Raw genomic sequence first — 26,468 nt, 5'->3', positions numbered from 1 at the left:
TTTTGTTATAAGATGACCCAAATGGTACGGAATCTGTCTGCGATGTGGGAGACCTGGGTTTGTTTCCTGGGTCGGGAAGATCCCCTGGAGGAGGGCGTGGCGACCCACTCCAGTCTTCTTGCCTCAAGAATGGCATGGACAGCAGAGCCTGGCGAATTATAGTCCATGGGGTCGCAAAGAGTCAGACATGACTAAGCACAGCACAGTCAAGCGTCTTGATTAAATTTCTTGGGGGGTGGGGAGAAAGAAATAGTTGTGTCATTTTGCAAGTAAGACACCGCTGTTGCTCCCAGTCACCGCACCCTTCTGCCCACCGCCCCCCATTGAAGTGCGCTTGTAGTTTGGGGTGTACAGGAGAGCGGCTCGGTGTTTGTTCCGATTGTCCTCCGTCACGAGTTACCACAAGCGGGCTGCAGTCCCGTGCCCTGTAGTGTAGCCGCGTTGCCCTCTTGGGTCCGTTTTGCTTGGGATGAGACGTGGTTGAGGGTCATTGCAGCGTTTGTGCTGAGTCAGTGGAGTCTGGTGCAACTGTGGGAAGCTGTTTTGGAGGCAGACATGATGGCCCTCCCCAGATGCAGTTGCTGTTAGCAGCGGTGGGGACACGGTGCGCCTGTGTCACACGCCCGTGCTCCCGGCCGTGAACGTGGGCGCCCGCACAGGCGGTGGGCCGGGCCCACCCGTCCTGAGGTCCTGCGAGCACGGCCTCGTGCGCGCGCTCCGGGTAGGGCCTCTCTGTGGATAGCGCACATGCTGGCGTCATGTGCATGCAGCAGGTCTCTGCCCAGGGTGATGGACGCTTTACTACTTTACCGCTTTATTCTTTCTGCCAGTGTCCTGGGGCCTGTTTTTAATGCTGTCTCCCTCCACCTCCTTTTTTTTTTTTTTTTTTAGCTCTGCTTATGATAATGTCAACAAAGTTCGAGTAGCTATCAAGAAAATCAGTCCTTTTGAGCACCAGACCTACTGCCAGAGAACGCTGAGAGAGATAAAAATCCTACTGCGCTTCCGACACGAGAACATCATTGGAATCAATGACATCATTCGAGCGCCAACCATCGAGCAGATGAAAGATGTGTATCCTTCCCAGGCAGCTGCTCGGTCGCCTGGGGTCACGCGCCTGGACGCGTCCTGCTTAGGGGAGGGGGAGGAGTGCAGCTCGTGGGGGGCGCTGTCCTCCGCCTGCCAGTTACTGTGCTGGTTGCATCATTGACGGTTTTTCTCCGGTTCAGTTTTCCAGTTGTCAGTAACTATTCTCAGTATCTGTCAGTTTCAGTAAAGATTTCCTTTCAGTAAGTGCAATTGTGGAAAGTTTTGGTGAACACCTTTTCCGGTCATGCTCTTCCCACTTAAGGTGTGGTTGGTTATGATGGTGAACAGGACAGAGCCATGGACTGTGAAGAGGGGGCCTGCACGGCAGCGGTCAGGCCCAGACTGTCCTGATCTGAGCAGGGCGGGCTGTGCTGAAGGGGCCCGTGCGGAGGCGGTGTGCCTGCCCTGTGCGCCCCACCCCGGGGAGGCCGGTCTCCCGGGCGCCTCCACGGTTACCAGCTCTGCTGAGTCTGCCGCTCGCTCAGTGCAGTGCCTCCTCTGCGCCTGCGGTCCTGCTTTACCTTTTGCCTTAAAAGTCACGTCTCCGTCAGATGACACGCGTTCCAGTCGTGTCTCCTTCACATCCCAAGCGTGTCCCCGCTGGTGTGACTCTGTGGATGTGTGACGTGTGCAGAGACATGAGCTTAAACCCCTGAACACTGACGGAAGCACACTGAGGTGAGGTTAGACGCGGGCAGCATTTACGGTTTATTTTCCGTGGGAACGAAGTTGGCTGTGCCTGAGGTTCTAGACGCTGAGAGGAGGGTGGGCCGGACAGCCGAGGGGCGCAGCCCACAGGCCCCTTGGTGGCGCAAGCGAGCACTGTCTGATGTGTTTAGTCTCTTAGCCTGAACTGCAGAGGCAGACAGGTAGACCAAGGGCTGAGTTTAGTAGCGAGTGTGTTCTCAGCCTGTGTTTCCAAAAGTTTTATGGTTGGTTTTTGTGGGGAAGGAGGGGGACAGGAAGGCAGGTCAAAGACCAATGAAGTCGGGAGTTGTTGCTGGGCCAGAGGAGAAAGCGCCTGATACCGCCCACCCCTCTCAGCGATGCCAGGGGCTCCTCTTGGTGGTGGGCCCCTGGGGCGCAGGACTCAGGCCCGTCTCCTGCGCAAGGTCAGGTCTCCGCTGGGGCGTCAGCGCACGTGCTGTCTCACAGGAGCTGAGGCGTAGGGCACAGCTCCGACCCCTTCCGCTGAGGTGCGCCCGCCTGCCATCAGGTTCTCATTTCCCTCCGGGGCCTCAGGATGGCATAGTGGATTGTTGGCATTCCTTTTGTTTTCAGTGCTTTGCTGAGTGTAACCAGCTATTTCGGTATGTTACCTTAACCTTTCCAAACAGATACATAGTACAGGACCTCATGGAAACAGATCTCTACAAGCTCTTGAAGACACAACACCTCAGCAATGACCATATCTGCTACTTTCTTTACCAGATCCTCAGAGGGTTAAAGTATATCCATTCAGCCAACGTGCTGCACCGTGACCTCAAACCTTCCAACCTGCTGCTCAACACCACCTGCGATCTCAAGGTCAGCCTGGTGTTTACTCTCACTTAGGGTGTAGCTGTTGAAAACACTTGTTTTACTGGGGCATGTTTGTATTTATTGTTATTCGTATTTAAAATTATACCAGAAATACTTGAAAGCATTTTTATGGCAAAAAGAAATGCAAGTCAAGAGTGCTAGTCTTTTAATACATGGCAGAGGTAAATAAGGAGGGAGGCCTACAGATGGCTCAGATACGAAGAAGGGATTATAGAGTCCAGTGGAAGCGCGTCTGAGTGTGAGAGGGCCTGGACACGTGAGAGGACACCTCATGTTCGTGGGTTGGAAGACTCTGTGTTCTTGAGATGGCAGTGTTCCCAGTGTGGTCCGCAGACTTCATGCAGTCCCTGTCAAAGCCCCAGGTGCCTGTTTTTGCAGAAACGGACAGGCTGATGCTGAGATTCATGTAGAAACTCAGGAGACCCAGAACAGTGTTCAGGAGGAGCTGCTCTAGAGGCCTCACTCTTCCTGGTCCCAGACCTACTGCCAGGCTGTGCTCATCAAGATGGGGTGGTCCTGGCAGGAGTGGCATGTTGCGTGTACATCACGGAGGTAGAGTGTATGCCTGTGGTGCCATCTGCGGTGACGGAGGCTCTGAAAGGAGCGCCTCCAGACCCAGAGGAGAAGGCCGCCGGCTCTGGCCGGGGCCATGACGTGTCAGGAAGGAGGTGGCATCGTGCTGTCCCTCCCAGCATGCCAGCCCTGCAGTAGGTAAGGTGCCGTGCTGGGTGCAGGGGACCGCAGACAGAAGGAGCCAACAGCAAAGGGAGAAGTGAGGGGCCCGCGCCCCAGCACTGAGGCCTGCTCTGCGTGGAGAGTCTTCTGGAACTGTCAGTGGCCCTGTCTTCAGACAGTTAGCTTATCTGCTGTCTCGGGTGTTTACAGCTGTGTAGCAGACAGCCTGTGAGACGTGGTGGAGGAAGCTTCCTGCATCAGACACGGCTGGTATGGACTCTGTCACCCCTTAATATCCTTCTGAGTTAGACTCATGCCCTTCCCACGTGGGGTGTAGCCCCCAGATCGCTGTCCGTGGGTCTGGGCACATGAGTCAGGGTGGCCTGAAGGATGAGGGTGCACTTAGGAACAGCCAAACCTGGTCAGCTCTTAGTGGTTTTCTTGAGAAATCACAGAGATTATTTTGATGTCTCCTACTGCTTTTCTTTTTTTCTTTCTCTTTGTTACCTTCACAGTCCTGTTACGGCAGATTGCTGTTGTTTGGTTTTGAAGAGCTCTTCTTAATCTTTAAAGTATGTAATATTTCTGGGAGAAGTTAACTTTTGCGTGAAAATGCTCCTCCTTGAGAAGAGGACACGGAAGCTACTACTTTGCCGCCTCTTCTCGGCTGGTGGACTTGTCTTTACCTCGGGCCGTTTTGTTCCCTGCTCACCCACGCTGGATGTGTGTGTTACCGGACATCTGCACAGTCGAGGCATTGTTTTCAAAACTCAATTTAACACACACTCGGGAATACAATAGGATGTGTTAGATACTTAGAGCAGTACAGTTGACCCACGTTGGAAAATGTCCGCATGGGGGATGCATCATCCACGTGGGCATACGTCCTCAGAGTCTCACTCCAGATGGGAGTGTGGTGCGTGTCACCCGGTCACGGGCTGGTCGTGGGAGTGTGTCCCACGGGCAGCGTAGGGGCCCGGGGTGGGGGCTGCAGCCAGTGCCTGTGGGAAGAGGGCTCTGAGCTCATCGGACGCCCGTCCCCTCCTCAGAGCTTGGGGTGACCGCGATGCCATCCCATAGCCCCAGGCCTAGAAAGTTCGTAACCAGTGGCTTTACTGATGTCTTGTTATTTAGGGTCTTTTTTGAATTTTCAAGCAGGTAATTACATTACTTCTTCCTTTTTCCATTGACTTCTGTGTTAGTAAGTATTTTTTACTCTTGAGCCCTCAGGATGTCAGCTCTTTTAAGTGTCTCAGACCTTTAGCTTTTGACCCGGGTACAGTCAAGCCCAGTAGCAGTCAGCTTCCTTTCTTGGCTTCCATAAACATGCTTTGTGCTCGGTGCCCAGCCGTGAGACCCAGGACACCCTGGCCTCTCACGGCCCTCCTGGAACCTTCTCCTTGCAGGCATCTTGTTTATTTCTTGGGGCCACAGAAAAGGGAGGGTTGTGGACCCTATTTGGAGATTCTGCTTGCAACGTGTTTTTAGTGAAACTTCCAGAGGTGTATGGTCTCCAGCAGTCTTTGTCCTCGCTGTTTGCTCACTGAGCCTCATCCAGCAGCCCCAGGGGGACCCCAGGTTGCTAGGGTCGTAGCATGTATGCTTCTGGGTGGGCCTAGAAAGGAGGATTCAAAAGACACAAAATGAAATATCTTTGGGGTTTTTGTTCTAGGAGAATTTGAATTTACTCAGTCCCAAAGATAGCCAGGTAAGAGTGGTAGGACATTTGACTAAGTCATATTCTATTTCTTCTACCATATCCTGGTTGTCTACCTTCCTCAATATGGAACTGTCGTGGTTTTTTTTTTGTAGCCTTGGAAGTTTTTTGGTTAATACTGTATTAGCTTTCAGTGTTGCAGTGTTAAAAGAACTTTAAGAGAGTCATGTGAGCTTCCCGTGGATGACCGTGAACGGAATTTCCCTACATGTACCTCTTGATTTGTTAAATTATAGCCAATAATTTTTATCTACTGGGAGTGTAGGACACCAGTAGTAAAACACGATCCTCCTTAAGCCAGCTCGCTCTTCTGAAAGCTGGTAACTGACAGGGAAGGAGGAAACGGTTTCCCTGTCTTCCCCGTGGGTTCCGGGCATCAGGGCAGGCACGAAGCCCCGGGTGATGAGTGACAGTGCTTCCTTAAAGTAAATATGCCAGCTGATAACGCACAAGGGATAAAAGTCAGTGACGTCACCGCTGTGCAGCTTCCAGTGATGTAAGTGGTCGGTGCAGGGTATTCCTGGACCCTCTACTCAGACTCCAGTCCCCTTGGGGGCTCTTGCCACCTCCCCATGTGGACGCCTGTTTACCTCTCACCTCCACTCGGGCTAGAGCCTCTCTCAAGCCCCCCAAGATTTCATGGCCCGACACAGCGGTAGTCATGTTTGAGCTTGTAATTTCTGAGGTCAGGAGTTTGGTCAGGCAGCAGGGGGGGCGGTGACTGCTCTGGGCTCAGCCTCTGGACCGCAGCTGAAAGACATGGCCCTGGAGGCTCAGATCATCCCCCACAGGCCTGGCGGGTGGTGCCACGGCATGGCCACGTGTTGCCCACGTGACCTGGTGTCCCCACGACACGGCCAGAGGCTCCCAGTTCCCCAGGTGGAAGCCACGTTGCGTTTTATGATCTCACCTTGGAGGTCACACAGCGTCGCTTCCAGTGTGTTCTCTTGGTTCAGGCAGTTGGAAAGGCTTGCCCAGCTTCCAGAGGAGAGAGGATAAATCCTGCCCTTTTGGTACGAGCTCAGCCCCAGAGCTTGTGGCCAGAGTGGGGTCAGGGTTATGTCGGCGTGCCTTTTTCCAGAGGACCCCTTCCCACAGCTATGTTTAGGTTGCTCACGCCACGAGGGCCTGTCTCTGAAGAACTATGAGGTCCCGTCCGCCTGCCCGAGCGTGGCTCCTGCTTCTGTTTCCGCTCCCAGAGGAGGGTGGAGACGTCAGCCCCAGGACTGAGCCCACTGATCTGGGGTCCTGTATGCGGGCTTCTCACCTGGTTCTGCTGACCCACAGAGAGCTGTGACTCGCGTCTGGGCCCGGCCATGCCGAGGGTGCCCAAGGGGGGGGTGCACGGCGCAGGTGCGTTGCAGAGATTCAGGCAGTCTGTCAGCCTGCGGCTGTCCAGCATGTGATGGCCTCAGCAAGCCGTCTGGCTGTGGAGGTGAGGCTGGTGCTGGAGGCCACGGGGGGCCTCAAGATGCCACAGCAACTGTGTGGCCCTCTCCTGGAGCGCCCAGAGCACGGCCCTGGAAGGGACGCGGAGCAGGCATGGCATTTGCTCCTCCTGAAGGCGCGCTGACAGGCTCAGAGGACGGGAGTTGGGCGGCACGGATACAAAACGTCTGCGTGCCACATCGAGGAAGCAGCAGGGCCCGGGGTCAGGGGTGCTGCGAGGGGTTGCCAGTGTCCACGGCCACGGGTCCTGAGGAGGTGGGCGGGGCCTTCAGAGTCCTTTTAAGTTGTCAAGACCATCAGCTGTGGGGTCTCTGAGCAGAGGTTGGTGTCCGTTAAGTCTTCTGAATATCCCTGAGCCGTGTCCTGCCTCCGTATTTCTATTTTTATGGACTGAGCTCAGACCCTTGTCAGTTTTTGACTGAGTTAAAGCAGTCAGCCTCTGAAGCGATCTGTCTTCCAGGTGGCCTTCTGCTAGATTCCCGTCTGTGTTAGCATCTCTCTCTCGGGTTAGTTCCCCAGGAGCTAGGAATTAGAAGGCCCTGCGGTGGTTTGGGACCAAATACGCTCCAGTCGCTCTTCTCACACATTGTCATCCGGAGTAGCCCCAACTGTCGCATGGTCAAGGCCAGCTTGCGTGAGTCAGGAGAAATTAACAGCTGGATTTTTTTGGGGGGGGGGCGGGTAAGGGTTCATCGTCAGTATGTGGAGCGTCTCGCACAGCTTTGGGAGTGGGTTTGACTATAGGAGGGGAAGGAGGTGGGCAGAGCAGGCAGGGGAGGTCACGTGTGTGGAGAGAAGTAGTTGGTCGCAGCGGTGACTGTTCCAGCGCTTGCTGGGGGCTGGAACTTATTCTTGGTGCGTAGCTGTGTATCAGTGGCCTAAGCAGGATTGCTGTGGGTAAGCAAATCAGTAGCGGCTGCATACCTCTGAAAATGTGTTCCGTGCAGGAGCTCGGCAGCCTGCCCCTTTCTGACACGAGGCGGCTGCCTTTCGGTTGTTGTGAGGGCCAGGCAAGAGACAGCATGGGCCAGTCCCTTGGAGCTCTGCCGCGTGAGAATGGTGGCACTTGTGGTCGTCGCCGCTGCTGTTGCCCTGTTGGCGTCTGCGCGGCTCTGCCGTCGCCCTGTTGGCGTCTGTGCGGCTCTGCTGTTAACGACTTCGACTCTCTCAGAAGGTGTCCTGTCTTGTTCTCCCCTAGATCTGTGACTTTGGCTTGGCCCGTGTTGCAGATCCGGACCACGACCACACAGGGTTCCTGACAGAGTACGTGGCCACTCGCTGGTACCGGGCTCCAGAAATCATGTTGAATTCCAAGGTAAGGACCAGGTTTGCGTCGGAAGAAAACCCGGAGGCCAGAGAACTTAGGACGTGAGTTGCAGTCAGCCTGGCCTGAGGCTTGGCCTGTTTGGCCAGCCCCAGGGTACCGTCTTGTCTCCCTTCAGCACTGACGTCCCAGCGCTCGGCTGGTCTCGCGCTGGCTTACAGAGCCGCGGGGTGTGCTCCCGTCACCATCCACCTGCGTCCCGCCCCGGCCAGCCCTCCTCCACCCGGGCAGCTTCCTCCCTTGCAACTGCTGCTGCCGGGTTCAGGCCGGCCTGTCAGCTGGGCTCTGCACGGCCTGTGGTCTGTGAATGCGGACCAGGGCTTTCCTCTAAGAGTCACACCTACCTGATCATGAGGAAGCTGCTTCAGCAAAATTGCAATAAAATTGGAAGAAAACACAGGTGTGGAAAAAACAGGAGCTGCTGTAGCTCTTTCAGAATGACATGGTGGTCCTGCACCCAGGTTGAAAGCACACTGCTGGCAGGGCCTTTGTCTGCTCGCAGGAAACGAGCAGAGAGTCTGTAGAGCAGGCCCGTCGCGAGTGAGCCTGGCGTGAGGGGTGAGGACGCCGTGGGGCCGCCTGCGTCTTGGCGCATCACCTGCAGGTGGCGTCTGACTGGGTGTCTCGCTTGAGGAGGTCTGTGCGCCTGACGCCTCTTACCTCATCCCGAGTCTGTGTCGCAAGGTGGAGATTGAAGAACTCCGTTCCCTCCTCCGGAACGAATGTGTCAGGGAAGCTGTGAGAGTAACGCTGGACCCACGTTCAGGTGTCAGAACCAGAAGTCGTCCTGGGAGGCTCGACGGCAGTGAGTGAAGTGCGCGGCCCGTGGGCTGGGTTCTCGTCCTCCAGCCTTGACTCGTAAAGGACTTGGCCATCTGTTAGGTTGCTTTTGTGAGGAAATGGAATTTGTTGAAAGCAGGTAGTTACTCTAGGTGTCATACGCATGTTTAGTCAGCTGTAGAAGTAAAAAAAAAAATTCCATTAGAATAAATTCCATCATAAGGAAGGACTTGGCATAACAGATGTTTCGAAGAAGAAAACGCTGTGTTGGTTCTCTCAATTCCGGACGGCAGACAGTCCCACAGGGCCGGCTCCTGCTGTGGACGGCCGTGCGCCAGTCGCTCCGTGCCCGGGCGCCTGCGTGCCGGGGGCCTCTCACCACCCCAGGGGGGCCACCAGGATGGTGGCCTCTGCTCTGTGGCGTTCACTGTAGTAAAAGCTGGGTTTGGATCCTCACTCGTGGCTCCTCTGGCCTGAGAGTGTCACTCCCAGCAGTGTGTCCAGCATCTTCCTCAGTACACCCACGGAAGAATTGGGTCGGGGGCACACCTGTGTACGCGTTGCCATCTGCCTGCCTGTCTCCCAGCTGTCCTCTCACTTCCCCCGTGCCAGGCTCAGTGACTCCTGCCGGACCAACCTGAGGAGCTGGCGAACGCTCCTGAGCCCTGGCGGCCTCGTCCGGCGCTGGCCCGGCTGCGCCCTCACTGCGGCTCGTGTGCCAGGCCCGTGTGGGTCGCCCCCGCTCCTGCACGGCCCGGAGCACTTGGGGAGCGCAGAGGCGGCCTCAGGCCCGCCCGAGCTCTCTTCCTGCCTCTCGGGGCGGGCTCCTCGTGAGGGGCCCGGTCACTCTCGGCTGCAGAGGCCCCGCAGGGTCTCAGGCCGTGTCTGGGGCTCCTCCCCCCAGAGCCTCTCGCCGGGGTGCCGTGAGCACCGCTGTGTCTGTCACTGCTCCCGCTGGGGTGTGCAGAGCAGGCTTCTCTAAATTACATTAACAAGAAGCACTCCCCTCTTCTCTCTCCTCCTCTGACCCCATCTCTGTTTTGAAAGCATCATTGTGGACTCGTGGTGGCTGTGCGGGTTCTGTTTCTGAGCTGTCCGTTATCTTCCTGTTTGTTTTTTTTTAAGTACTCACTGTCTCAGCTTTGGCCAGCGAGAGTGCTCTGTGTATTTGTAACATCTCACTTGATAGGATTTTTAACTCGCAGAAACATGGCAGGAATGGAAAAGGCAGGGGTTCTCACACACTCTGCTACAGATCCCTTCAGGGTCCAGATGTTGGTCCAAGACCCTAGGCAGGTTTTGTTTATGTGGGTTTTCTCTGTCAATATTTACTATATGACAGTTAAAACTGAGAAGTTTTTGATATGTTAATTTTTAAGCATATTTTAAAAGTTAATGTGAATTAGGTATTTCTCGTTTTTTAACTGCTTATTTTCCGCAACAAAAGCGTTTTAGTGAGGAGAGTAATGTCTCTTCAGCATTTGGCTTGATTTGAGCATGCTGGCTTCTCACCTGGGGCTGCTTGCAGTCTCTCAAATCTGCTGTTTTGGTTTGAGTTAGTGAAGAAGAGTCTTGGCCTGAAGCTGGGAAAGGGAGAGTTGATATCATTGACCCCACACTGGAACCCAGCGGGGAAGGGTGCCTGCCCCCTGGACGTGAAACCATGGCCTGGTGGCTCTTGCTGACGCCCATGCCCATGTGAGATTCTGCAATGCCCAGCGTCGGGAGAGCAGGGTTCGCTCTTGCCTCATTTCACATGTGGCATCCCGGAAGGGCCTCCCGCGCGTGTGGGAGAACGAGTGGCCAGGGGACGCGGACGCCACGTCGTGTGAGACGAGGGCAGCCTCACGGGGCGCCGGGCACTGTCCCCCCACCCCATGTCGTCCCCGCCCGCGCCCTCGCGTGCCGCCTCACTCTCTCCCCCCGTGCGAGTCTGTGTGTGAGTCACTTGGGGAGGAACTGCCGCTGTTTCAGTGTGTGCGTCCTTAGCAGTGGTTCAGGTGCTGCATGAGGACAGTCGGTCTCCACCTGATCGTGGTTATAGTTGCTGTTAATTGTAGTAATAATATCGGTAACCAGCATGTTAATAACTACTAGGACATTTTAGGGAGATGCCCCTAAACCTCCAATTCTTGTTGGAAAGAATTAGTTTGGGAAAAAAAAAAAAAGAATTAGTTTGAAATTCAGCCCACTTTATCACAGGCATAGATCTGATCATTAAGTCTTTGATTTTCAAAAAACACTTTGCCGTATTTCTATAGCCTTTAATATGTGACTGAATTTTTTTTCCCTGAGCTGTTCTCCACATTTCCTCTCTGACTTCCGCCACACGTGAGCGTCCTCTGTAGAGGTCTGCTCACACGGCGACGCCTTGGTGTCACTGTTGGAGGGCAGTTCTTCCATGTCTTTTCACCAGACTCCTTTAAAAGAAAAACTATGCCTGAAAAATGAATAGAAAAAGAAGATGAGAAATAGGAATTAGTTAAATAGGATGGAGCTAGCACACCTTTTTTTGGGGGGGTGGGGCAGAAATCATGGGTTGTTATTTTGTTTTTAATGATTTTCCGAATGAAGAAAGATATTCTAGAAATGGAGCAATGCCCCTTTTGAGTGTCTTCCAAGTTTCCAGAATGAGTGATTGGTCCACGGATGTCTGAGAGTAGTCAGTGGCTGTTCACTGCTTTCTCGTTTTCCCAGCTTCAGCTTACAGGCATTCTAATTCTTTCTCACAAATCATTTGATGAAAGGAATGAGGTCTACTACAGAATTTCTTTCTTAACAAGTGAATCTGCTCTGAAGAGGAGTGAAATCAAGCAGTCTTGGCGTTCTGGTGTCTCACGAGAAAGCCGGCTGCACTTGTGCCTGAGTGCTGTCTCCACTCGCCTCTGAATTGCAGAGCAGGCAGCGCGCATCGTCCCGGGGCGGCAGGGTCACTCTCCCCTCTCCCGCTGCAGGGCTACACCAAGTCCATCGACATCTGGTCCGTGGGCTGCATCCTAGCCGAGATGCTCTCCAACAGGCCCATCTTCCCTGGGAAGCATTACCTCGACCAGCTGAACCACATTCTGGGTAAGGTCCTCAGTGTCTGGGGCCCATGCTCACGTCAGAGCCCTTCATGAGGTGGAGTGGAGACGAGTTCCTGCAGCTCTTGGACCTGTCATAGGCATGAGCTGTTTCTATTCGTCCTTGATTGAAAACTTGGTAAGAAAGTCCAGCATTGGGAGGTGGTGAGAAGACAGTGAGCGCCAGGGCCCATCCCCTGCTGCTGGCGCGCGTTTGGTTACCTCAGGCCTGACAACTAACTGCAGATTACTTTATCTGACAGGTATTCTTGGATCCCCATCGCAGGAAGACCTGAATTGTATAATAAATTTAAAAGCTAGAAACTATCTGCTCTCTCTTCCACACAAAAATAAGGTGCCATGGAACAGGCTGTTCCCGAACGCTGACTCCAAAGGTAAATGTGCTCTCGTCTGTCTGCTCCGTGAGCGCTCTGGGCCCTGGGCTGCGGCTGCTGGGTCGTCAGCACAGCCCCGGTGGGCACTCGGCCTTCACTGCTCCCCCCTCTTACGCCGGCGCCACGGCCGGGGGCTAAGGGGTCTGGAGGTGACGTCTAGCTTTCCACATGTTGGTTTCTTTGGAACTTCTTAACTTGGATTAAGTTCATGTCTTCAGAATCATCTTGTCATCGGATAATTTTTAAAAGTCAGGTTTATCACAGAATAATTTACGTAGAATAAAACTCAGCCTTTTCAGTTGTGCAAGCCTTAGAATTTTAACAAATGTATGAAGTCCTGTAACTTCACCCTAGTCGGGATGCAGAGCATTTCCGTTGTTCCCCAAAGCTGCATCGTGCCCGTTTGTGGTTAGTCGCCCCCCGTCGCCCAGGCCTGACAGCCGGGGGCTGCTGAGCCCACGGGCTGGACAGGTCTGCTGGCCCTCGTCCTGCAGTGGGCCAGACAGGGCGTTCCATGCCCGCGGTGTCCCGAAAGCACCAGCGCAGGGGCTGCATGGTCTGAGAGCAGGGCGTCTCTGCCGCAGCCTGCGGTCAGAGCACGTCTCACGGTCATCCCTGCTCCCCACGCTGGGAGAAGGTGCAGAGGGGTGGGGCCGGTTCATCTGCTGGCAGCTCGCGTCTGCTCTTCTGTTGCAGCACACGGAGACCACTGTGTCCGCCTAGGAGACGTGCGGGTGTCTGTTCTGAGGCCCTGGACGTGCAGCCGCGGTGGGACAGAGTAAGAGCCCGCTTGCAGGCAGCTGATCGTCTGGGTTTGTCTCGTTAATAGTGGTTCACAGGGAAGGAAATGTAAAGTCTCTCAAATACAGGAGACCAGCCTTGATGTGATTTATTGTGCGAGGTGTGGGCCTTGAGAGGCCATCACAGTCTGGTGGCCTCTGTGGTCACGGCCGCGGGAGGGGCGTCCTCCCCGCCAGCAGTGGACGCTCTGGACTGAAGGCGGGTCGGCAGCCGTGCCACTTCTCTTGTTCCAGCAGTTCTGGGTACTGAACTTGGGGGTTCGCCAACCAAATGGGAAAGTGGCATTTTAATTTGTTTTTCTTTAATTAAGAGTGAGGTTGAATGTCTTTTCACATGTTTGTTGGGAATTTCTGGCTGCTGAGTGCCTTGAGCCAGTAGTAGTGTAGATTTTCCTTCAGAGGAACCTAGCTTGGGATTCCCTCCAAAGTTACTGTGGTGAAGGGGAAGAGATGATTCCTCAGCAGATGGCACGGGGCTAGTCGAATAGCCATCTGAAAGAAAATCAGATTAAATCACTATTCACACATCAGAGTGAATTGTAAAACAATTGATGATCAAATACTTTTCTAAAAATCATACTGTTAAAAATTAACAGTATTTAGAGTGCTCAGTATTTTTCTGATCTCTGTGTGCAGGAAAAATATCTTCCTGAGCTTTAAAGACAGACACACCAAGAAGACAAGCATAAGTGAACGGTGGTCGGTTTGATCACAGAGGAGTGTGGAGTAGGTCAGACCCGCCCGGGCAGCGTGTGCATCGCTCTGGGCCGCACAGCATCGCGAGCGTCCGCGTGCTGACAGCCGCACGCTCCCGCTCGGCCCTGTGCTCCGGGGCTGGCTCCAGGGCCAGGCTGGGCGCCCAGGCCTGCGACTTGGGGCAGTCACTGACCTCGCCGTTGCGCGTTTTCCTTACCTCAGAATGGGGCAAGTTTCACCCACCTCGTAGGACAGTTGGAAATACAGCCCCTGAATGTGGCTTTTTACCGTTTCCGTAGCAGAAGGGGAAGCAGGAGTGCGCGGTGCTCGCTGAGGAGGTGGCGCGGCATGTGTCGCGCACGGTGTGGCCCCAGCCGCGTGGAGACGACGTGTCAGAGACGGGCAGTGTGGCGGGCTGCGGGTGCGGGGAGTCCTCCAGACTGGAGGGCCGGCTCTGAGGCCTTCTCTGCCCTTCACGGGAGCCCCCTGACCAGCCTCAGCCCAGAGGGCCTCACCAGCCTGGGGACCAGACTCCGGGCACGGCCGCTGTGACCAAGTCTGGGCTTGCGATGCAGCAGTGCCTTCCCCCCCGCCTCTCCTCTTGGCCAGCCTCGTTTCTGATGGTGACACGGTCGCCTCCTGCAAGCGCCGTCCTCTGTGTCCCTGCCCCTGGCAGGCACTGCGGCCAAGCCTCTCCCTGCTTCCCCAGGCAAGAGCTGCCCACAGGATCTTCATTCCCCAGCCAGGAGTCAGACTCACGTTCCTGTGCTGGAAGCTCGCAGTCTTCACCACCAGGGAAGTCCCCTGTTTTTTGAAATTTAAAAAAACGCAGTTCTTGTGAGAAATCTGTCTCCGTTTGTCAGATAACCTGCTGTTTGAAAAGCACGCAGACTTTCTCACTGCTCCTGCAAACACATGTGCACGTGTACGCTCAGTGGGACGTTCACCAGGGTCCTGTCCACCCACAGAGTCTCCCGTGCATGGGTTCTGAGCTGACTCCGGAGTCAGCTGAGGTCCTGGAGGAGGCCAGGGGTGAAGACTGGGACTCGGGGGGTGGACAGGAGTCCTTCCTGGGCAGCGCCAGGGGGCAGGGCCTCAGAGCCTGTAGAGGAGGGGGCTCGCTTCAGGTCCTGGTGACCGCCTCGGGTGGGGGCACAGGGCAGGGGTTTGAAGGAGAGCCAGAACGGACCCCGGGAGTGGGGGGGCTAGGACACAGCAGGGAGGGTCGGCCTTGCAGGGGAGAAGGTCCCCTTTTCCCAGGAGGATGCGTGTGGGCCCGCTGCAGCAATGCCCAGGGACGCCGCCCTGGGAGCCTGGTTTCCCGTAGCGTGTGCTGAGACGCGTGCGCCGGCCGCGGGGAGGGCCTGACCCGCCCTCGTGAGCGGGCGGCGTCTCACTCGGAGCAGAGGAGGACTGGCCGGGGTCCCGCAGTTCTTGGCTGTGTGCTGCTCAGCCCTGAGGCCCCCGGGGCCTGTGGAGCGACAGCCTTGCCGACGGCGCCCGGGCGTCTGCACGCCGCCCTGCGCTGCCGAACGCTCGGGTGCGGGCTGAGCCCGGGGCGGCCCCTCGCTCTGCCCCACGCGGTCCTCCGTGCCCCCGGCTCACGCCGCGTGCGACCCAGTGATGAGGGCGTGCGGGACGGGCCTGCCCAGGGCGGCGCTCCCTCGAGGCCCAGGGCTGTGCTGACAGCTGAGCCCTGGGGTTTCAGAAGCAGGTTCTGAGCTCAGGGTCTGAGCAGCACGGTCGTGCTGGCACAGCCTCCACAGGTGGCCTCCTCTGGCCCCGCTCGGCACCTGGAGCTGAGGGTGGGTGGGACAGGCAGCAGCCTTCTTCTGGTCGGAGTCCCGCCTGGTGGGTGAGCAGGCTCAGAGTGAGCACCAGCCAGGCCCTGGGGCCCGGCAGGGGAGTGACCCGTGGGGCAGGCGGTGGGGCCACAGTGCTGCGCTCCCCCCAGAGTTGGGGGACAGCCTGGGGTCCTGGCCCCCCCGGGAGAGGCAGGGTCCCAGCGGGATGCCATCCGGCCTCAGAGGGACGTCGGTCTTTGAGGGCCGGTGGCCTCTGCACCCAGGGACGCGTGTTCATGGGCGACGTGGCTCAGTGCAACTGCAGGGCCCGGCATGCTGGGCGCGTGGCGGAGAGCCCGGCCTGCACCAGCCCGTGGCTCGTCTCCCCCGGCCTCCTGTCACTGCGCACAGTGCAGGTGGAGCAGGCTGGAGGCCAGGCCTTTCTCCAGTAGCAAAAAAAAGAAAAAAGCTCTTTTCCTTTGAAGTTGTTGCCTAGCATTGAACTTTAAGGAACGCGAGGTCTGATTTAGGAATGCCGTCGTCGCTCGGGCGTGCATCCGTCCCAGCAATAGCAGGAGGTGGGGGTTAAAGACGGCGCTGGGGGCTCTGACTGCCGCGGGCGAAGGTCAGCAAGTCCTGAAGCAGACGCCAGTGCTCTAGGGGAGGCCGGGGGGCAGGCCCTGGGGGGGCGCTGGGGCCCAGCAGGTGTCCCGTGTTCCCGTTTGCTGGTTGGAAAATGTATTCATAGAAATTCATTATGTGGACTTTAAAAAGATCCTACTCTTTTTCACACTTCACTTTATGGACTTGAAAAAAGTCCTTTGTTGTGTGGAGTTTCTCATCACATCCAACGTGGTTTACTACGAGGATGGACTCCTCACTGAAGGTGGGTAGGGGTGGCGGGCTGCAGAGGCGACTCATGGGGGCAGAGCCCAGCGCCCCTGGGCAGACCGCCCACCTGCTGTCTCCAGCAGGGAACGTGTTTCCAGTCAGCCAGAACCTCATGGAAGGAGGCTGAAGCCACATGGCAGGAAGTAACCACTGCAGAAGTGACCTTGGAGCTGACCTAGGAGCAGTAAGGCGAACAGCCTCGGCTTGTGGCCCTGCAGCGCACAGCCGTGCCTTCAGACCAGGCCGCGTTTTGTGGGCAGACTTGGGCCTGAATCCTGGCTCCGTGTGCAGGCTTTGCTGAGCGCGCCGCCTTCCTGAGTCTGGTCTCTGCCGTCAGACGCTCAGGTGGCGCGGGCTCCCCTGAGCTCACGGCTCCCTCAGCTCCCCCGTCTGTGGCTCTTGACTTAAACAGGAAGAGCGAGGTGTTTGGTGACTGCTCCTTTGGGTTCTCACCTGTGCAAAACCTTTCTGTCTGTAGCTCTGGATTTACTGGACAAAATGTTGACGTTCAACCCTCACAAGAGGATCGAGGTGGAGCAGGCCTTGGCTCACCCGTACCTGGAGCAGTACTACGACCCGAGCGACGAGGTGAGAGTCCGGCCGCCGCCTGCCTGCCTGCCTGCCTGCCTGCCTGCCGGGGCCGCCGCCACAGGCCAGGGAGGGCGGGGGCGCACGGACCCGTCAGCTCCCCCAGCAGCAGTGGAGGCTGCCTCCCTGTGGTCAGAGGGCAGCAGCGGGGAACGAGGGGCCCGGGGCTCCCACTGCCCTGGGCGCTGGAGGATCAGAGGGCGGCGTGCCCAGGGCCCCACGCGGAGAGCCCTCCTGCAGGAAGAGCGCCCGCGTGTCTCCTCTCCCGCTTCGAGGAGGCCGGAGCCGAGTGTGGGGTGTGTCTCCTGCCCCTTAGGACTGGCGTCAGGGTGGCAGGGATGAGGCCTGGGCTGCCTGGTGACCTCACTGAGCGTGTGCGGAGACTCTCTGGCGCACGTGCTGGGTCACTTCAGTCGTGTCCGACTCTGCGACTCCATGGACCATGGCCTGTCGGGCTTTTCTGTCCATGGGAGTCTCCTGGCAAGAATACTGGAGTGGATTGCCATGTTCTTCTCCATTGACATACATAGACAGTGTTAACTTTCTGGTTATTTATATAGAGAGGGGATATTTAAAAAAAAAAAAAAAACTTACCAGAAAATACAAGAAACATCAGTTTGTAGTCTTATTACACAGATATCGTTATTAAAATTTGGAGTATTTCCATCTCATTCTTACATTTTTGTATCTAAATTTAGATAAAGCAGGGTTCATTCTGTTTAATGTCAATGTGGCTGTTTGCCACAATTTCGTCTTCCTTGAGGCTTTGTGCTTTACTGTGGTAAAACAGTAAAGGTGCTATCGTGTGTTTAACTAGACGCGCGTGTTGGAGCATCGGGGCTTTGGCTGTGGACACAGGGCAGCCAGCCGCACCCTCCCCGCCCCCGCAGCACCTGGCCACACCCCAGCGCCATGCGGGGTCGCTGCCCGCGGGCGGTCCAGGGCGCGCCGGGCACCCCTCACACCTCGGGCCGGTGCTGCCGGCGGGAGCCCAGAGCCTGGACAGCGGCCTCCGCCACGGCCTCCCTCGTCTCAAAGTTCTGCTTTCTCTTCAAGCCCGTCGCCGAAGCACCCTTCAAGTTTGACATGGAATTGGACGACTTGCCCAAGGAAAAGCTCAAAGAGCTCATTTTTGAAGAGACTGCTCGATTCCAGCCGGGATACCGATCTTAAATTTGTCAGGTACCTGGAGCTTTAACCATATGATAAGTCCTGGAGAAGGAGACAGTGTGTTATTAAATATCATTAAAGAGGGATTTTAGTGTGGAAGCTCCGCAGCCCGAGGTGTGGTAAACCAAACAGCAGTGTTGGTAGGTTTTTTTTAAAAAGTGCTCAAAAAGAGGAAACACTGATCTCAGTTTTAGAGACTCTGGAAAGGGAGAGAGTGGGGCTTGTATCAGAACTCTAGAAGTGAGTGTCGCAAAGAATTAGGACAAGGTTGAGGCCTCTGCTGGGACATGCTTGGGACAGGCCGGCTTGGACGTCGGAGGGCCGGGCAGGGGGTTCCGCACGGCTTCTCCGTGCCCTTCCCCCAGGACGGTCCTGGGGGAGGGTGGTGAACCCCAAGTCCTTCTGCTCCCAGTGAGACTGCGGGTCTGTTGGCAGGGGGCGCGGGTTTGACCTGGAGTATGATTTTCTCAAGTAGGACAGGACGTTAGGGGGTGCTGGGCCTCCCGGAGGCCTGTTGAGCCCTCGTGGCCGCCTCTCAGGGCTCGGGGTGGCAGGGGGCCCTTCCTGCCCTTCCCAGTCCAGCCTGCCAGCCTCGCGCCTCCGACCAGCCCGTGGCTGTGCTGGTCATGCTTGGGCAAAGAAAACTGGGGCATTTAAGGCAGCGCCAGCTGCGCCCGTGTGGTGGTTCTGGCCCGCCTGCCCGTCCAGAGCGTTTACATGACGTGCGCGTCCCGGGGTGGACTGCCGCTTGGTGAAAGGCACCCCGCCCGCACAGCGCAGCTAGAGACGCCTGCGTGCCATAGCAGAGACCAGCGCAGCCAAAAATAAACTAAAGGGAAAAATCAGAGGCCGCTGGGAGGCTTCCCGTGAGCCACACCTCAGATGCAGGGCGCCGTTTCGACCGCTGGTTGGGAAGCAGTTCCCGCCACATGCTGTCAGTGTGGCCAAAGAAGGGCGTCCGGGAGCCCGGCGGTGGGGCAGGGCGCGAGCCTTCCCGCGTCCCGGGGCGGCCTCTGGGGCCTCTGAGGGCAGGCGCCCCGGGCTGGAGGCGAGCCCCGCCTTGCGGGGTGGTTCCGGGAAGGCGGCCTTTGCTGCCGGAGTGTTCTCTGCCTTCATGCTTTTCTGTCCCCCTGCCGCTGCGGTTTGCCCGTGGCGCGTCCGTGGCTCACAGAGGGTCTGTCTGTCTCCCCACAGGACACGGGCCCGAGGACGGCGTGCAGACCCCGCGGCTCCTGCAGCTCCCGGCCCGCCTGTCCCCAGCCCGTCTGCGTGTCCACCTGATCCTCTGAGCCGTCGGAGGGGCGGCTTCTGTGCTTTCAAAGAACTCCCTCTGGCCAGAGCGCTGTTCTGGCCCCGTGTGCGTCGCCTCCGTGACCTGCGGCTCTGCGTCCCTCAGGGCTGCTCCCGCCCACCTTGCTTCAGTCACGAGCCGAGCCGCCTTCTGCTCTGAGAGATGCCGTGGCCCCTCCCCTCCTGAGTCCCGCCCCGTCTCCCGCCTCCCGGGCGCTTTGCGCCGTGACCGCCCCCTTTGCACTCCCGCCACCTCACATCCCGCTGATGCCGCGCAGGCGTCAGGGGTAGAGCACTGTCTCTTCTCTAAACAGGAGGAGGAGGCCCGCAGCTCACCTGCCCCGGCGGGGGGCAGAGCACTTGCAGGGCACGTCACACGCGGCCCTGCCTGCTTGGGGGAGTCGCGCCAGCAGCGCCGGCTCCCCGGGATCGGGAAGGGGGCGCAGGCCGCCGGGCGCCCTCCCGACAGCTGAGGGCCGGGTGGGGGGCGGCCGTTGTACACTTCCTTCCTCCTGCAGCATGTCAGCATCTCAAGTTCATCCTCCACCTCCCGTGTGACCGTGTGCTAGAGCCTGGGGAGCCTGCGCCAGGGCCCGCTCACGCCTGGGGCGCCCGCCTGGAGCCCGCCCGGCCCGTGTGCCGGCGCCCCCGCGTGCCCGTGCTCAGAACTCTGCCTGTTCCCTCGCATGACTGTTACAGCTTCTGTGCGGAGATGAGTCCACCTGCCACAAGCCTGTGGTTGAAACGAAAACTCTGTTGTTACCTCTGAGTTGTGTTCCACGGAAAATGCTATCCAGCAGATCACTTAGGAAAAGTCACTCGGTTTTCAGCTTTTCATTTCTCAGCTGTCCTTTCTTTCTTGTTTGGTTTTTGACAGCAGTGGAGAATGGGTTATATAAAGACTGCCTGCTAATACGAACAGAAATGCACTTGTCATTCCTGAAAATAAACGGACGTCCTCTATCTCCGTGTTCACGTTAAGATTCAGTGTTGATTTCCTCCGGATCATGGGGTCCGAACCAGCAGTCACGCACAGGCTGTGCTTAGAGCAGGAAGCCCGCCGGGCCCCTTCCCTGCTGGGCGCTGGCCGAGCACTCTGGTTTGTGTGAGGTGACGTAGACAGCATTGTGGAGGGTTTTCCCCCCACGCAGCAGAGCATCAGTTCTGACGCGGTCCTGTCCTCAGATCACAGGTCTGCAGTGTTCTGTCAGACTCTGAGGACGCAGCCCAGAAGTCGCAAGCTGGGTTCTCTGGTTCTTCCTGGAGGGTGGCTGTGTCCCAGTCAAGCGCCAGGAGGGCCTGGCATGCTGGACTCCCCCGCAGACCAGAGCTGCATCTGGGTGTTGGCCCTGGGAGTCGTGGCTTCGCCTCCGTGCGCAGAGCTGTGCTGTGAAGGCCCGCGGGGCCGTGCAACAGGGCTCCGGGGGCCCCGGGTGCGTCTCAAAGGAGCTGCGGTCTCTTGCTTTGCTGCTCTGTGCTGGCTACTAACATTCCAGAGTAGTGTTAGGAGGTTAACCTGCAGTTCGCTAACCAGACAGAAAGCCGTAGCCTTGGTTACTAACCCCTGGGGGCTGGAGGCTTCCCCGACCCTCACTGTCCAGGGGTCCCCGGGGCAGGAAGCCACTAACCCTGTGTTGACATCCCTGCAGCCCTTTACTAGTCACGCCAAGCTTGGATCAGCAGGTCAGGAAGTTGTCTACACAAGGAACCTGTGAAGAGCTCTCTGGCTGTGGTGTGTGAGGCTCACCCGTCGGGTCTGCCTGCGTCTCTCGAAACGTGCGCATGAGGTCACGTGAATTCACGCTGTGACTGCCCCCTGCTCCTCAGCTTGGGGCCGGTGGCTTTCTTGGTGTCTAAAACGTAAGCAAAAATTCCTGTTGAAACATTCCAATCCCTTCAGTGAGTATGAGACAGAACTCCTAACAGCAGCAGGGCGGGCCTGCGAGCGCGCGAGACGGCCGTGCGGGCCGCAGATGAGGCGGAAGGCCCTTGCGTCTGGTGGCGTGTCCGCGTGACTCCTGCTGCGGCCGTGTGCGGAGGGCCCGGGGTCGGTCTGTCCCCGAGGCAGGTGGGGGTACAGCCTGCAACACGCGTGTGCCAGTCACGTGCAGACGGCGCAGAGGAGACTGACCTTCGGTTGCTGACGTGTTACCACGGTTTTAAATTGGTAACTTTTCTGTAGCACGTGACGGTGTGTTAACACACGTACATATATGCACACGTGCTTTAGGCCCTTCCATCATACTTTTATATTTGTAAGTCAGTGTTTTGGACAATCCCAAGTTTTTAAGGGAAATATTTTTGTAAATGTAGTGGTTTTGGAAATCTGAGCAGTCCCGCTTATACATTTTAAAGCGTCCGTGCTTTAAAATGGTGCTGGTGTTTGAAATGTGACCCTCTTAGCGCAGATGAGAGGCGTGTCCAGCAGAGGAACCCAGGGCCTCCCGCACGGTCTCCACTGGAGCCGCGCCTTCCCTGCGCTTTCTGCGCCTGGAGCCCTTGAGAAAGGCCCAGACCTGCTTCCTGTCTGCTCTGTCCTGTGGGTGCCTTCTTGGTGTTGTACCCCAAATTCTGCATAGGTTACTTAGTATAATGGTAAGTTAAAAACAAATGTTAAAGGAAGATTTTATTAAGAATCTGAATGTTTATTCATTATATTGTTAAAACTTAACATTTATTTGTGGTATTTGTGATTTGGTTAATCTGTATAAAACTTGTAAGTAGAAAGGTTTATATTTCATCTTAATTCTTTTGATGCTGTAAACGTACTTTCTAAAAGATGGATTATTTGAATGCTTACGGCACCTGACTTGTAAAAAAACAAAAAACAAAAAAATTAGAATCATTAAATTGTATCTATGTTACCAAAAATAGCACCGTGCATGTCTAGTTACCTGGAATCCCCAGGTGAGGATGGGACGCCGTCTGGCCCTTGAGCATGCTCCCCCGGCAAGTGCGTCTCCCGATCTGACTGCTCCTGGGGGCGGCGGCAGCCGGAGCCCCAAGGGCCCCGGAGCTTCGTGTCCGGCGGCCCTGCCTCTCCCCGCGTCTCCTTCACCGTCGGCGGCCACGTCTCTCCAGACCAGAGCAGCGCACGGGCGGGACTGTGGGCCGCGCGGCTCCGGGCCCTGCGGGGCATTGCGCAGCGGCCTGTGGACGGCGAGGGTCCCGGCGGGCTGGGGGCCTGGGGCCGCACCTCACCTGCTCGAGGGGACCTCCGAGCGAGAGGCAGGCCCCCCTGTGCCTCCTGGCTTCGTTCGCCGTGCTGTGGACCTCCCCACGGTGTCTGCTGAGAGGAAAACCACGGCCTCCGGGGAACAGCGCGGACCCCGCCTCGGCGGGGAGTGTGGCGGGCGTTTGCGGCGCTGTGTCTCACCGGCTGTGCCTGCAGAGGTGGACACGCTTCGCTGTCGTCCTCATCCCTCAGAGGGCGGTTCAGGTGGCCCTGCTCTGAGGGGACACAGGAGCCTGACGACCCCAGCCTCCCACAGGCGTCCGACGGGCCCCCGTGTCAGCAGCGGCGCGGCCTGTCTGGCCCGCAGTGTGGGCAGCTGCTCGGCCGGCCCGGGCCCCAGTGTTGTCAGGACCGGAGCGTCCAGGGCTGGCCGTGACTGCAGAGGGTCCCGGTGGAGGGGCGCCGGGATGGGGGCAGTGTCCAGGCAGACCAGGGCCACGGGGGCGGAGCTCAGCGCCAAGGGCAGCTGAGGACACAGTCGTCCTTGGACAGGGTGCTGGTTCCCGCCATATCTGTCCCAGTGAGGGCAGCCGCCTGGTGAGGAGGGGCGGTCCCAGGGGCCTGGGCCAGAGCCGGCCTGCAGGGCCAGGCCATCAGCGGGCGCCCCTCAGGCAGGCAGGTCGGGACCGGGAGGGGCGGCCGGCCGACGGCCCCCCAGGCAGCAAGGTGCGGCCACAGCGGAGCCTGCGGGGAGGCAGGTGGGCTCCGGGGCCCGGCTGGGTCACCTGCAGGGCCGGGGGGGAGGCCCGTCCCCTTGAGTGTGGACTGCCCTGGAAGAGTCCAGCCCAGCGGCCCTCCTCCTCCCAGTCCTGAAGCTGATGAGCGCGTCTGTTGGCAGAGGCCCGGGGCCTGGTCGGGGCCAGACCCTACCAGCCCAGAGGGAGGGGCTTCCAGGTGGAAAAGGCCAAGAGGACCTGCGTCTGGCGCGCCGTGGTGCTCTCCGAGTCTGCACGGGGCCACACACACAGATGTGAGCGCCGACCGGTGACAGAATTGAGTCACTGTCAGCTGGAAGCAGAGCTGTTTCTCGGGGGGTGGGGAACCCCGTGGGTGGCCCTCCCTCGCACAGGGCCTCGAGGGCCACCCCGTGCTGTGGGTGCAGAAAATAGGAGCAGCTCACTGCAGGATTGACGGCGTCGGGGGGCTTCCCTGTGGTCCAGCGGCTGAGTCTGCGCTCCCAATGCAGGTGCCCAGGTTCGATCCCTGGTCAGGAAGCGGGATCCCACGTGCCACAGTGAAAACCCAGCGTAGCAAAATTAATAGTTTTTAAAAATTAAAGCACCTTTAATCACCGATGTCTGGGCAAGTGATTTTCTGTTTTCTCCTTCCCCTTCATCTTGCTTCCTAATTCCTTATAACGTGCAAGCCTGAGGAATTCTGATTCCAGCACTGTGTGCTCACGGCCAGCGTCGGGGTGCTTTCCCGTGGACCAGCCAGACGCGGGGACTTGGTCCTGACTCGGCCGGGGCTGGGCTGTGTCTGAGGACCGCTTCCCGCCCTTCCCTGCCGTGGCCGCTGGCTTGGAAAGAGGTGTTGGGGATCAAGGTAAGGGGAGCCAGCGCCCCCTTTTCACAGACCCGAGGGCAGCCAGCCGGGTATCAGCCATGGGAACGCTGGGGGAGCAGAGAGGGCGGGCGCCGGGGTGGGGGCCTGTGCAGACGGGGTGGGGGCGGTCTGCTGACTGGCTGTCCAGGCGCATGCAAGCCGGCCGCCTACCCTCGGCGAGGTTCGTTGCTTTCTCAAAGCAGAGAACACTTGACCTCCCCGCTGGAGTGTTCCCGGCCGTGAGCCTGGGGAGCTGGCTGACTCGGGGCGGGCGCACAGGGTTTCTCCGGGGAGCAGGACTCCGGTGACAACCACAGGCGGGGCGTGGGCCAGGAGGCCGTGCAGACCTTCGCTGAAGAACTGGGGGTCTGGGTCCCTTGTGAAAGCCTCTGCTGCACTCACGCATCCACGCTGCTGGAGTTGGCGAGCGTCTTTGTGACCAGCGCCCTTCCTTCCCTGAAGTGAGCTTGGTTCACCTGCTGAGGGCCTCCCGCAGAGCCGGCCGCTTCTTCCCCAGAGGAACCAAGCTGGTCCTCGAGGCCGAGGGGAGAGCAGACGCCGCAGAAAGAGCGAAGAAGCGGCCCCGAGGACACCTGCCGCTCTGGGGGCCTCGGGGCTGAGAGTCCAGGTCACAGGGGTCTCCCACGCGAGAGAGGGTGGCCTTGCTTCTCCAGCCCCACCAGCCCACGGCCTCCTGTGGGCCTGGCTGCCGTGGAGGAACAAGCCGAGGGGATCAGGCCCCCTCCAGGGCAGCCCAGCCGGCGGGTTGGCCGGGGGGACCGTCCAGCGGCCCCCTGGGTGCAGGCGGCCCTCCGGCGCCCAGGGCACCCCCTAAAGTGCACTCGACAGGCCGTGAAGAAGGGCCCTGCACTGCACCGTCCTGTCACAGAATTGCTCAGCCAAAAAGTGGCGCCTGGGGGCCCTCACGGGCGTCCAGAGGCGAAGACTGCTGTCCAACACGGGCAGTTCGACTCCTGGTCAGTGAACAGACCCCTCACGCTCAACCAAAAGGCCTCGCGTGCCCTAGCTAAGACCTGCCACACCAAATAATTTTTTTTTTAATTTATTAAAGTCTACTGTAATTCCTGTCTGCCGGGGTCCAGCCCCAGCAGGATCCAGGGGTACCCTCAGGATGAATGGCGTCAGCGAGAAAGAGAGAGAGAGCGTGACCAGACGGGGGTGTTTGCAGGGTCTGGCAGGGTCTGGCAATGCTTTATTTTTTACCGTGGCTTTTATACCCTAAATTAGTACATTTCTAAGGGGAAGATAGTTTAACATTATGTCAGCTTGTCCTTCACGAAACCAGGGTGTTTTCTGCATACTTCTTTGTTTATGAGGGTCTTGTCCATTATCTTCTGGCCTTGGGGCCTATTAACATTTTATGCAGGTCATGTGAATGTAAACCTATTTTCTGTTTCTCTGGTGACCTTAACTGAAAGGTAGCAGTCTCCTAGGGCAACAGTACAGAGCAGAAGTATAACCTTGTTAACACAAAAATTAATCCTTCTGCAGAAGTTGTCAGTTGCGTTTATCTAAGAAGTTTACCCCCACACAGACTCTGCGGCTTCAGTGAGGCAGCCTCTGCCTAGCACTCCTGGCTGACAATTAGCAACCATCTCATTGTTACCACACTAGGGCTAAGCTCTTATTTCTCTAGATCTTTAACTATATTAACAATGGTTTCTATAACACAAGCTTAGCACATTAAGCGCAAAAACATAGCAAGGAAACGTTAACCCAATAACCACTTTTAGAATAATTTTTCTTGTGTTTTCTAATAGGGCTCCCTCACTCCCCAAAGGGCTCTATGTCTATTAGGGCCTTTATATGATCAGGTTCTTTATGCTGTTTTATGATTAGGATATTATAAGCAATCATGCATATTAGTACCAAGGGCATAAATGCATTTAGCTAACAAACTACCAGCAAAGGAGTTTAAATTAAAACCCTCCTTTCACCCTGGATAATCTCATAAAATACCACCACCCGGGAAACTTATTGATTAAAGTTCTAAATTGATTCTTATTTGGGAAGAGATCGGGGAAGGCCTTCTGCCTGTGTCACAGAAATTAGGGAGTAGTCCATTGAGGCAGGCATCAGAAAGACAGATACCATCTTTAAGGTGAGCGCCGGGGGCAGCTTTTCGGAATCCCTGAAAACCTGATCCACCTTGCCTGTCAGGTTTTCTCCTCATGACCTTGTCATGGGTGGGATCTCGTGAGCTGGCCTTTTCGAAACCCCTGAAAACCTGATCCGCCTTGCCCATCAGGCTTTCTCCGTCATGACCTTGTCATGGGTGGGATCCCGTGAGCCGGCTCCCGGCACCTGTCCTTGTTTCTCTTCCAGTGAGAGACTTTGTTGTTTGTTTCACTCTGGCCTCTTTCACGACTTCCTCTTTGCTTTTGAGTGTGATCCACACCTCTGGCGAGTTTTGGG

At 57.2% G+C, this 26,468-nt stretch overlaps 1 protein-coding gene across 1 annotated transcript in view; it reads left to right on the top strand.

The window, feature by feature from the left end:
- The window catches only part of MAPK1 (mitogen-activated protein kinase 1), a 55,616-nt gene extending 33,493 nt beyond the window's left edge, over positions 1 to 22,123 (top strand). Inside the window, exons 2-9 of the mRNA XM_043490334.1 lie at positions 892 to 1,074; positions 2,427 to 2,616; positions 7,671 to 7,787; positions 11,531 to 11,645; positions 11,902 to 12,033; positions 16,683 to 16,792; positions 17,849 to 17,974; positions 19,157 to 22,123. Of these exons, the coding sequence (XP_043346269.1) occupies positions 892 to 1,074; positions 2,427 to 2,616; positions 7,671 to 7,787; positions 11,531 to 11,645; positions 11,902 to 12,033; positions 16,683 to 16,792; positions 17,849 to 17,965 (964 nt within the window). The 3' untranslated portion in view covers positions 17,966 to 17,974; positions 19,157 to 22,123. The remainder of the gene's footprint in view (positions 1 to 891; positions 1,075 to 2,426; positions 2,617 to 7,670; positions 7,788 to 11,530; positions 11,646 to 11,901; positions 12,034 to 16,682; positions 16,793 to 17,848; positions 17,975 to 19,156) is intronic.
- Positions 22,124 to 26,468: the final 4,345 nt, after the last annotated feature.

The sequence above is a fragment of the Cervus canadensis genome, chromosome 1, assembly GCF_019320065.1.
Source record: "Cervus canadensis isolate Bull #8, Minnesota chromosome 1, ASM1932006v1, whole genome shotgun sequence".
NCBI classification, from domain to species: Eukaryota; Metazoa; Chordata; class Mammalia; order Artiodactyla; family Cervidae; genus Cervus; species Cervus canadensis.
This window is presented reverse-complemented; position numbering and strand designations above follow the sequence as displayed.